This window comes from Coturnix japonica, chromosome 13 (genome assembly GCF_054131305.1).
Source record: "Coturnix japonica strain WE chromosome 13, WE-NBRP24, whole genome shotgun sequence".
Taxonomy (NCBI): Eukaryota; Metazoa; Chordata; class Aves; order Galliformes; family Phasianidae; genus Coturnix; species Coturnix japonica.
Window position 1 is genome coordinate 11,046,088 of NC_140675.1, and position 12,544 is coordinate 11,058,631.

Below are 12,544 nucleotides of genomic sequence, written 5' to 3' on the forward strand. Positions count from 1 at the left end.
TACTGAGGGAGGTGGGGACTCCCGGCCAATGAGCGGGGTATTCTCGCAACGGGGGTTCTGGAAATTTGCATTCTGGCTCCTAGGAAAGGAAGACACACATGGTAATGGGGGTATGTGCCACACTTCTCCAGGGAAGGACTCTGACATGGACATGGGGCAGAGCACACGCACCCCCAGAATTACTGCAGCAAATCAGTCTCCCTCAAAGCTTTTCTTACAGGCTAGGTGGATCCCCTCATTCAGTCCCACAATTAGCGCTCAGGCTAAGGAAAATAACGCTATCTTTACACTCATACTCGGAACAGCCCACACTGAATCACATCAAATGAATTAAAAATAGGTTTGTGTGAAAAATCTGCCTCTCTACAGAGTCAGAACTGCCAAGTTGCAGAACTGCAGATAAAATAAGGACAAAATCTAAGGGGAAGAACAAATAACGTGCCAGCCCAAAAGAGAGTCAGAGAGCCATCAGGGTTTGGCACTTCTGCAGAAAGCTCTGAAGGTCCCACCTGGACCAGGCAGCCCCAGACTGCAATAAATACCAAAGCTGACTTCAAACACAGGGAAGGAAAGAACCTGCAGACCTTGCTATGGCTCTTGGTCTCTAAGGAGGTTTAGAAAAATCCTCTGGCAAAACTGCTCTGTCTGAAGAGCTGAGCCCCAAAGGGACCAGAACCATTGTGCAATAAGGAGCCTGGACAACACTGCTTCCCTTTTCTGAGGACAGATGTCTAAATCCCACAGTACAAAGCAGGTTGTATTATTTTTGAGTAAGCTGCCTAATAAAACGCTTTCTACTGCAGTACTTTTAGGCTATCCCAGTAGATGCTAATCGGAAAACATGCCTTTTGACATTTCATACAGAATCCTTAATCACTTCCACTGCTTAGTTGAAAGTACCAGCCCTGCAACTACAAAATGTGAATGCAGCAACTTGGATGAGATGCAATTCAGCCTTTTTGTCAGGATACTCACATGTACTCTGTGACGGGAGCATTGCTGACTGTGTGTGCTGCTGCTGGAATGCTGGTCTCACTGCCATAACTACTCCCACAGCTATAGAGGCTGGGCATGTGCACTCTGTAAAGATTATCGTGTGTCTGTCTGCTCCCCTGAGCAGCTGATTCTTCTTCCCCATCATCATCTGAGCTTCTGCAAGAAGGAAAAGAAGTTCCTCCTAGAACCCTACAATTACCCCATACGTGGGGTTTGCAGGAAACCATGGCAATCCTAGGAACCTCCCAGCCATCCTCCACACCTCCACATTTATACCCAGTTGGGATGCCTCAGGGTGGCAGCGTCAAACACAGCCTACACCACTGTGACTCAGACCTCCCACAGATACCATCTGGACTTTTAGACTGCACGATCCCCTGCAGTCTCCCTATGGACTTCTCTCAGGGCTTGGCAGACAGTACAGTTCTTCAGCTGCCCAGTCACATAACCAAAGAACGGACATGCATCCCCAAAATACATGTATTTTTTCCAAAGTGCCATGTTAAAGGTGCAGTACGGATGTATTGCCATGCATTCTGTAAAGCATCCTTCAGAGCTGCAGTCTGTGTCCTATTCCTTGCAGCAATGTCAAAAGGGCTTTTAAGGATAGGACTCTGAACTTCCATTATGGTTATACAGTATCTGCTTCAGCTTCTAACAAAACTTCACAAGTCTCCACATGTATAAAGCAGCAACATTTGTTTCTAGAACCTTTCTTCCCTCAGAAAAGCCAGGAATTTAAATCAATTTCAATACAGAGCAGAGCTGTTTGCAAGCTGATTTCCTTTTCCCTTTCCCATATTTTTCTTCTGTCTCTCCTAGATAACACACACTATTATTTTATCTCCCTAATAATGGGATGAATTATCAAGATCTGAAGTACATTTTAGTGTTACAGGACAGGGCTAGAGAAACATAGTGAAACGTACTGCTGCTGGGGATAAACATCATGGGCATCACTAGAGCATCCCCACCACCACTTGCAGTTTCTGCACCACCAGGTGGCACTGAAGATTTAATCAGGGAATCACAGCCTGTACAGCTTCTTACAGGCAATAAAGTATGACATCCTCCACCTCCCTGAGGGAGCCAGAGGAAGAAGCAGTGCTCCAGATAATGCAAGAGGGAATCTTTCAGTTCACAACAGCAGCCAGAACCTGCTGGGGCTGATGGTATGGGCAGCATGAGAGATAACACTGCATAAATCTCTCTCCTTCAAACAGACTGCCGTTCGTTTCCTGAAAACACCTCTACAGCTGCATGTGGAAGAGCAAAGGAAACCAGCCATTTTCTGCAGCAGCATTCTGACACATTTCCCAAGGCTTTCTCTCTGGGCACTGCAGGCCTGGCGGGCTCTGGCTTCCTACTATTGTTTTGGATGTTCCATTTTACTTTGAACCTTGAGCTTAGGCTTAGACCACAAAAATCACGCTTCAGGACCACAGTGGAGAATTTGCTGCGCAGTCTAATAGTCTTCTACAAGAACAGAAAATCCAGAGCTATTTTAATAGCTGCGTGTGGTACAGCAGCCAGTTGCTGAGGGAAGATTTGCTCAAGGCTTACAATCAGCCTGCTTGCCATCATAACTAGTAGTTCCAAACAACTCTGCTATACTGGATTACCATCCATGTGCAAGCATCTTATCTGCCCATGCTATTGCAGACAAGACCATTTTCTGTTTCTGTTAGCTATGCAAGTCAGTTGCCATAGCGTTAGCAAAGCCAAGAAAGGCAAGTGTGAGCTGCTGCTCATCCTAGCTCTCCTCCCCATACTAGAACAAATGCCAGAGCAATGCAAGAGAAGAGGTACTGTACAGAGAAGCACATAGTTCAAGCATTTGCCTTTCTCTATAGCTATAATCATTCATCTCTGACTCGACTCTAGTCCTACAGCGTACTGAGCACTCTTTGCACATAGTATTCCAGCACAGTAAAGTTCAGACGTAAATATTAATCACAACCAGAGCAAACGCCAGCAGTTTTTTTTGCCCTTGGACCTGTGCTTAAAAAGGCCTCACGCTTGTGGGACCACATGGGAAAGTGCTCCAGATGCTAATGGGCACAAATCCAAAAGCTAGGCTTCATTAGGAAACAGCTCTACAACACTACAGAGGTTCTAAACCCTCTCTATACCTCTTTTGCTGCCAAGTGTGTGGGACACTGCACACAATGGAACTGAACATGAGGGCTGTGACAAAGGAGAAGAGAACCAGGTAGATGAGGCCTTCCACTCCATCATAGCAAAAGCCCGTCAAAGCCTGGACGTAATCCTGGAGAGAGAAATAAGCAGAGTTTCTTGGTCACTAGAGAGTTAACACCGAGTTCTAATTCAAAAGCCTTCCCCCTGGATAATGTTCTCTGAAACAGCCTAAGAGTTCACAGTTCCATCTCCAGAGCATATTTTAATTTTCATTTTGGAGACCTCATGTGTTTGTTCATAACTTCCCTCACTTTTACCTCTACTCTCAATACCCAAAGCAAATTTTGACATGGCAGTAAGAGATTAAAGAAAGAAAAAAATCCAAGATAAAACTTATCCACCCAACTTAAGTCACCACATTTTTCAATAAGCCTCTCAGCTCCTTCCCTCCATCCTCATTGCCCAAGAATTCAAGCGTGGATTACCTATTTCTATACTTCCAGAGATGCGGCTAGGGCAATAGTTTGATCGTGCTTTACTGCAGCTATAGGGCATTTCATGGGAAAAGCAATAAGCTATGAGCCATGGAAACAAGCTTAAGGTGCCTTAACCTTACAGTTGTAGCTTGCAGATGTAATGAGTCGTTATCTGGTTTTCTACACTGATCTTCAAACACAAAAATGCAAAGCTAACTTGATCCAAAATCCCGTTCTCCTTCCTGCTGGAGTCAATCAGTGAAGTTGTTACAAACCATTCTGGCACACCAGAGATTTGAAACTCCAGAATAATCAGAACTCTACAGGCTCTACACCCACTTAGTGCTTTCTTAACGCAAGCCCAGTTACTGAGTACTCACCAAATGCAGACTCCGACAGTCTACTAAAGCTGTCAGTTGCTGCAAGTTTATCTCTGTTGAATTTAGAACCTCCTGGACCCGTGCAAGATACTCCTGTAAGCAACAAACCAAATGATTATTACATGGAAGCAGTTTTGCAGAACCTGGGACTGGGCTTTGTACACATGTAAGGGAAGTACAGGGAGAGCAAAACTGAGGAATTACCTTGGAGGTGGGATGTTCTCTGCTTGCTGATCTCATGAGTTCCATAACATCATCTTGCATTTCCACCAGAGCTTTGTGACTTCCTGACAGCTTCTGTTAACACAAAACAAGTGTTTCAGCAACTCCTGGACCAGCAGAACTACTGGGAGTTAGGACTTAAATCCGGCTAGAAAATACTGAAGCACCACCTATATGAATGGTTCAGCTTCAGGAAATCTCAACTGATATGCATTCAATTCCAGTGAAGTTCTACATTCACTAACCTGCAAGTACAAAGAAACATACATGCAGAGCTGTGGCCAGTGCCAGAACAGAAGGGCAGTATAAAAGGCGAGACAAAGCACTTATATTCTCATCACAGCATACAGATGGATTGTTCTACTCAGTCAGATGGCTGAGAAAGAATCAATGTTAATATTAAAAGTTGTTTTCACTGGGGTGCAGTTTTCACACCCCATTAAAGCATCCATGGCAATTTCACATGCTACAGCGCATCAGAGAGTATACTAAGCAACCAGAAATGCAACTGATGGCATCGGTGCACAGCCTAAAAAGTGTTCTTCCCCCCATCTTTGAAAACAGAGGAAGATGAGATTTAGAAAAAAATCCTAATTATAAACTGAAGCAGCTGGTGTCTACTGCACAGTGGGTGGTGTGGGTTCCTTCTGGCCTCTGATACAGAAGGCAAAGTTTGGGATGGGCCCAGGAGCTGTTCCTCAGCCCCCACACAAAAGAATAATGACTCACGTTTATACTTCAGGATGCGAACCCTTGAACATCCAAGGGATTTAAGAGGTGTATGTGAGAATCACTCCCCCACCCACACAAGTGGCTTCGTTTTGGGAGTGGAGTGTTGCCACTGAAACCAAAAAGAAACTGCAAGAAGAGATTCAAAGCAGGAAGTCTGCAGGTTCCCATTCTGGCATGAATTGTGAGTGCTCTGCTTCCACGTTGCTGCTCTTAGAAGAGTGCCATGTAAACAGAGATACCATGAACAAAAGCCATGGCCCTCACCACATCACATACAGCCCCCTCTGAAGGGGACCATACAAACAGGCAAAGATGAAGGTGGAAAACAACTGCTCACTAAATCATGTGCACGGCTGGAATGTAGGTACCAAAGCTTTACCAACAGGTGGAGCATTTCCTGCAGCTAATATCTTGCAACTTGCTGTTTGCTGGCACCAAAAGCATTTAACCTGCCAGAAGCAGGATGCTGAGAAGTGGTGAAGGAAGGAAGGTAACATGCTGCTCACACTCACCTGCTGGAAAGGGTTGGGGTATCCAGCACTACAGGTCATGTAATAGCGGAGAGTATCTACAAAGACAAAAGAGAAAGTCACATTTATGACCTTGTTCCATTATTCCAGTGTTTTATGGTTTCCACAATGGAGGTGTTCAGTTCTGAAAGCAATACACAAAATGAAAGCGTAATGTAAATGAAACCACTTCCCTCACTCTTGTGAATGGAGGAAACCAGAAAAAGGGATGTAAACTGTCCTTGGAGATAAAAGAAAACAATTGTTTTCTGCTCCCCACAATCAAGACTATTTGTTTTTTTTCCTCTCCCCTTCAACAATAAAGAAGTATGGGGCTAACACTGTCAGAGGAACCATCAGTACAAGTTTTGTTCAGAAGTCACTTCTACTCATAGCATAACCAGACCTGAGTCTAGGAGAAGTCCAATTGAATGTTTAATTCCTTCAGCTTTTGAGTATCAGAACACCATTCTGTGGTTGCTGAAAGCAACCAGAGGCAGGGACTGCTGCCTGGGATATACAGCAAGGAGGTAACTTTCAGCCAGTTCCATTCACCAACAAGATCACTAAGCAGCCACAGAAACACAGGCACAGGAGAGGTGCCAAAGGTGATATAAATACAGGCTGCTAACTAAAGTACCTGTGAAAGCACACTGTTGGGCCAGAGGAGGTGCAAACACACATCCCCATGCTACCACACTGTGCTGAAACATACTGCTTCCTAAATATTCAAGTTCATGTGCTAAAAAAGCCTTCCAGTCCAGGGACTCAAAGGGGAGACTGGTTTTAGAGTTCTGTAGAGAACATAAGAAAGCCCTCCTAATTCAAGAAAACAACCTGTAGTAACGTATCACTTCAATATTGTTTTGAAAGCAAGAAACATCTTGGAACGTGCTGAGGAAAGAAATGGATATAAAAAGAGTTCTCATCTTTCTGACATGCACTGGGGATGAACAAGTAAACAGCAGTCTGTTTTCTGGTGGATGCCACTCGCATGCAATTAGATTTTAATTAGGAGTTGTCAGACTACTTAGTCAGATGCATATAATTTCTGTGCTGGAAAGGTATATTCTGTATTAAATCAGTAGTGCAGACTGGCTCAGGAAAGAAAGCTGTTAATGGGATACCAGCAACAGGGGTGATCCTTCACACTGAAGGGTTCTATCAGACATCGCAGAGCACTGAATGTGCACTTCTACACATGAATACAGATAAACAGAGTTAAAATGCACTTCCTAAGGCATCACCTATTTCCAGGCTTGAAGACACAGCTTCATTTCCTTTCATTCTCCAGCCTGGTACCCTCTAGTGCCCTCCATAATAAACCACCAACTGCCTGGATGAGGTCAGCACGCACAGATTACGAATCTCAGGCTTCCCCCACCACCATTCTATGATTCACAATTGTGTGCTATACAGGGAATGAACTCTGTGACAGTTACCAGTCCAGTACCTCCAGATTAACCCTCAAACATTTACAGTTCCTCTTCAGATGAATGAGAGCACACCAGCTTAGCAAAACCAATGGTGAAGTTCACCCAGTGAAGACAACACCAGCTTGAAAACACAGACCACCTTCTCTCTCAACACCTTTTTTTCCCTCCATTCCCTTTAATCTTCTATCTGTGGCTCTCAGTAGCAGGTATTCCAGGTTGAAAAAAAAGCACTCCCAGCTTAGAAATCAGCAAAATGCACAACCATGAGCGAGGAGAGCTGCAAAGGGAATAGACCTGAGAGCATCCCAGCTCTGCAGCACTACCCATAAATATTGAATGCACCTTTTGGCAAACCAAGGCACTGAGAACCGAATGGTGCAGCACAGGCTGCCAGCTCCCATGTGCTGTGAAGCAGCCTGACAGCTGTTATTTATAATTCATTAGCCGACTTTGGGGCAGCTCTGCCAGCTGCTCCACCTCCCCCCCCCACTAGCTCTTTCTCTGGGATGATTTTGGCCTCCCCTAAAAAGCAATTAGCAGAAGCTGAGCAGATTGGAAGGCAGTGAGAACTGCTGTGTGGGCTTTACTTTGCATGGACCACACAAAGTGCTGTGTGCAAGCACTGCACCAAGGAAAGGATTGTTCCTCCGATGCTCAGCCACCCTCCCAGGGGTGGAGGAAAAATGGTAAAAGAGCCCCTGTGCTTCAAGAAAAGCACAGCAACAGCATCCCACAGCATCACACACAGCTCTGATGTTGGCACTTCTTTATGTTACATCAACAGACTACCATAAATTGCACATCGGCTCCCACAGTGGTATCAATTTCACATCACCTATATAAGTGCATTAAATTGCATGACCTACTGTTATACGTAGCTCCAGAAAGGTTTATTTTGGGCCTTCTGGACTGCCCTGAGAGTGCAGATCACTGAGGACAGTCCTCATTATAATCACAGTTTGCAACCTGTGATCCCAGGCTCAAGGACTGCTGGCTGCAAGTGAAGTAAAGCAGTACAGTGGAATAAGTGCATCCCTTACTTCACTCTGGAAGAAGAAAATCAACGCTGCTACACTGCAGTAACACTGGTATTGCAGCAGACTAGTGTAGTGTTCTGTACAGTAAATGTGCTTTCCAAAATGCCACAAACAGCAGGAGCAGCATTCCCCTGCACTGAACACAGTGAGCTGATAGCTGCACTGCTTTAAAACAAATCTACAACAGGCACTGAAGCTGCCTTGATGCAGCTGCATAGCCTGCTGCTAGCAGACCTCCTGACCCACTCTCACAGTGCACAGGCGTTGTGGGAGCAGTAAGCAAGGAAGGGAACTATCCAAAATGCTTCATTTCCACAAAGTCTGTTTTTCCTCGAAAGGAAAGTAGAGCTGCCTACTAAACATGCTTCAGCTGCTGGAAGCTACTCATTGCTTCTGCAACCATGGAGACTTACTCTTCATTTCAGAGCTTAGCAGAAATGTGAAAATGGCATTATGCACCTGCCAAAAGGCAGCAAGAAGGTCTGTAGGGTAAAGAGCAATCAGGAGAAAAAACACACCTTAGCTTACAAAACAAAGCCTAAATCTTGAACAGTTTTATCCACCATTCTTCATCTCTATTCAATTGTTTTCTACACAGACTGAATTATATATATATATATATAATATTATATATATAAAAATATAATATATATATGTATACATATAATTATATATGTGTAGAGAACACTTGAATATATATATTGTGTGTGTATATATATATATATATATACACACACACACCCAGTGAGAGTGCCTCTGTATGTTCAGCCAGCAGAGACAGCTGAACTATATTGCCTGAGATGTTTAAGAGGAAGGAGATTCTTCTGACTCGATTTTGTTGCCTGCCTAGGTTTGTCTTCTCCCTAAGGCACAGGGATGTATCCACGTGCCATTTATGTTTCTCTTAGATATGCCGCTGGAAATAGTGAGAGCAGACTGATGTCATTGTGAGGTTTTATGAAAGAGCTCGTAGCCATCCCAAGTGCCCTCCACACAAAGCTTTCTGCTTATCAGAAACCCAGCAAAACGACATAGGAAAACACAGCTTCTGACCACCAACATCAGCTCAGAATGAATCTCAAAGAGTGTTTCTTTGGACAAGCTCTTTTCTGCCTTATGCAGCCCAACAGCACAGCCACCACATCCCCCACGTGGGGTTTCATCCTGATCTTAGATGGGAAAAGGAGGTGGTGGTGTCAGTTCTCTGGTTCATTCAATGCTGGGCTTCTAAGATGAGAGTAAAGAGCATGAGGCCAATTAGGAGGCTGTAGATGTTAAGAGTGCTTGCTGTTCTCATCTGAGCAGCCAAGTTGCAGCATCCAGTTTGACAAACTCGGCTGGGCTGGAGCTGACAGACTCCATTATCTATCCCTGGAGGTTTGTGGCTCCTTCAGAGGAAGCATCTCTTCACAATGCAGATTTCCAGTAAGAGAATCTGGAGAAAGCTCTTCCTGTTGTTTAGACAGATTGCCTTCTTATTTCATTTCATTCAGTAAGTCATCTGATAATAACATAATATCAATGAAAAAACGACGAGGCTAGAAGATGGCCTCCTGCTTTGAAAATAAACATCTTGGCTGCACCAAGTCTTTTTGCTAGCAGCAGGAGCTGATTATACAGCCACTGTTCAACTCCATTGGCTTTATCTCAATTAATGAATACTGGGCGCATTAGGCACATACATCATCCATCCTCTTCTGACAAATGATTTAAACCTCTCCTCTTGGAAACCTGTATTAAGGGTTTTTTCTTTCCTTCTTCTTATTTTTCTTTTTTTTTTAAATGCAGCACATTTTCTCTACAGAACAAGGACATCTCCTCACCAGCTAAAAAACATGACAGCAATAATGATGCACTTAATCAGATTATGCTCAGCTCCATTAACTCTATCTAGATTTGCAAACAGCAATTAATATACAAACAAATGTTAACATACTAGTTGCCCAGTATCCAGTGCTGTTATTTTTATGGGGAAAAAAACAACAACTAACAGCAAGAAAGCATTGTAAATATACAAACCTGGATTGCTCAGCTCTAATCTGAATGCCAGAGTACAAGGCTGGGAATATTATAAGACAACATGTCTAAAACCAACAACTAACAGAATGATTAAAAGGGAAATACTGACCCAGCACCATAAAGCCTCTAGCTGGCTCGCATTTAAGTTTACCTGTTGGTTCTTAAGTGTCCTTAAAAGCAGATGACAGCATCCAACCCAGTATCTTATACCAGCACCCTTTCAGCTATGTGATTCCCAAGCTAAATGTGGTTTCTGCCTGTACAGCAACTCCCAACAGATTCTTCTTCCACGATCTATTTGAGTCACTCCTTCAGCTCACACTTTTTTCCCTTTTCTAAAAGCAATCTGTTTTCTGAACTGAAACATTCACAATGGGATGCACTCTGGTGAAACTAAGTGGAACGGTTCAAACGTTTCTACCTCATCCATCCATACTGCAGCAAATGAGAGTGTGTGAGGAGTCTGAGCACTGGAACTGGGAGCCTTCAAGCAGGGCAGCTTCCCCTGGGAAGACAGGGCTGCTTCTGGCTCTCAGACCTTGCCTCCTTGAACTTGTCCCACCTGTAGCTAGAGCTCAACTGATCACAAAGCAGTTGCCACAGTCTGCAGCCAAGTGTACTGAATGTCTAAAGTAAAGCATCCTTTAATGCCATTTTAGAAGAGCCACTGTTGAGTGTCTCTAAACATTTCCACACAACAGCCCTTGTATTGTGGCCTTTCTTCCTGCTCAGGTGCACAGGATGCTCCATGACATGGGGGACCAAGCGTTATTTCCATAGCTTCCTGATCATAAGGTAAGTGAAAAATCACATGGAAAGGCAGAATATGTGATCACCTCCCCACCAGCTGCCCAGGCTCAGAAGGAAGACTTATTTCCTTCTGAAAAAATATGGAAAAGTGCTTGTGAATGCTAAATGGTTCCTAGCAGCAGTGAGCTGACATGTCGGCAGCCCTCGAAGAAGCCACCCTTCCAGCTCAGGCTGGTGACAGCACCTGCTCTTCCTCCTCCTCAGCATCTCGCTCAGCCCCATTTGCTGTTATTTATGGAGCCTTAGCAACATCTATAGCTGGTGGTTCTGCTGCAACAGAGCTTTATTTCACTCTGTTGCTTTATCCCACTTCCTGCTGGGGGAATGGGGATGCCAGACCCACAGCTACCCACAGCCTCCATTGGAATATCACTGATGAGCAAAAAACTGCCAGCAGGTAAGGGCAGAAGAAATGCAAAAAGAGTAAGGAGGGCTGTTCCTTCAGTGTCTGGTATTTCCCCTTGGCCCCCATGGCCTGTTTGCCCTCTAAACCAAAAAAGGAGACTAGCTGCTGCCTGAAACCACTCTTGTAATGAAGGAAGGATTGTCACTTTGCACAATGCATTAAACATTTCATTCTCTTCTCCTAATTAATTTCTTAGTTACAAAGACCCTTCTGTAGTGAGCTGCCAGGCGCTCCCCTCTCCCTTTCAAAGGATCAATAAATAAGGCACTCCAAGAATAATCCGTTGGGTGATAATATCAACCTGTATGTATGTACTCTTCCATAATACAATCTGCCTCCAGACATCAATATTTCTTATGGCTTCCAGTCTCTGCATCCTCAGCCATAGCTATATACCTAATTCCCTATCGGCTACACAGCACTTGGCCAAGTGCATGGCAGTAACACCAGACCTTCAGTATGCAAGGCAAAGATGTTCAGGTTCCAGCAAATAAGAACCAGTAAAGAGTGTGGCTTACATGTGACACAAATCAGTGTCATGGCTTATTTGTGTTTTATCATCACAGAAGTATACATAAGGTCTACCAGGGAGAAAAGAGGGTACCAGAGAAGAAAAGGTAACTTTGTTATCCAAGAAGCAAACTCAGACCTGAAAAGTACTTTTCCTTTTTAGTATCTACCTCTCCTGGCGAGCACTCAACCACATTTGTGATAAGCCACAACTCTGAATATCAGTTCTGCCCCTGAGGCCCAAATTGGAGGCACCCCTCATCTCACCAACCACTTCAGCCTAAATTAGGAGTGGCAGACACAGAATCCATCCATCAGAGCTTCAGTTGAATGCTGCTCTGATGCAGGCATTTGGCTTGAAACGGAACAGGGTAAACCAAGCAATCCAAACACTGCATTTACAATTGAAAGGGAAATTCATATTTCTTTCCTGGTGCCTACTCTTTAAATTAGCTTTCAAAAGACTCCTATTTATAGACACCATTAAGAGAAAAATTGATACATGTATTTGTTAATAGCAAATATAAAAAACAAATATATTAGATGCTGGAATACAGACAAAAGGAAACTTAAAAGAAATGACAACTCCAATTACAAACTGATATTGCCACAGTTCCATTGCTTAGAAAAGGAGAAAAAAGACCAAGGGAACTACATTTAAATAACCCAGGGGTTTCTGCTGGTCCATCTTACCAGTTATTTCTGTCTGTGGGCTAGAAGGGAAAAAAGAGCCTAAAGGGATTTTTGACCAAAAAGATCATCATTATTAATTATTATTATTAATCATTATTATTAATAATAATGATAAAATATATATGCATACACTTCTGACTGATGTATAAATGCATTTTGTGGAAGAATGCAGGTATCCA

General features: G+C 43.7%; 1 protein-coding gene across 3 annotated transcripts in view; it reads right to left on the reverse strand.

The window, feature by feature from the left end:
* Nucleotides 1-12,544, reverse strand: part of TTYH3 (tweety family member 3) — a 70,320-nt gene that overhangs the window by 13,240 nt on the left and 44,536 nt on the right. For 2 of the 3 annotated variants that reach the window (XM_015876785.3, XM_015876783.3), the window contains exons 8-13: nucleotides 5,458-5,513; nucleotides 4,196-4,288; nucleotides 3,992-4,084; nucleotides 3,129-3,265; nucleotides 976-1,152; nucleotides 4-79 (exon numbers count right to left, since the gene is read on the reverse strand). In XM_015876785.3, coding sequence (XP_015732271.1) covers nucleotides 4-79; nucleotides 976-1,152; nucleotides 3,129-3,265; nucleotides 3,992-4,084; nucleotides 4,196-4,288; nucleotides 5,458-5,513 — 632 coding nt within the window. The remainder of the gene's footprint in view (nucleotides 1-3; nucleotides 80-975; nucleotides 1,153-3,128; nucleotides 3,266-3,991; nucleotides 4,085-4,195; nucleotides 4,289-5,457; nucleotides 5,514-12,544) is intronic. The other variant, XM_015876786.3, reaches the window with a different exon arrangement.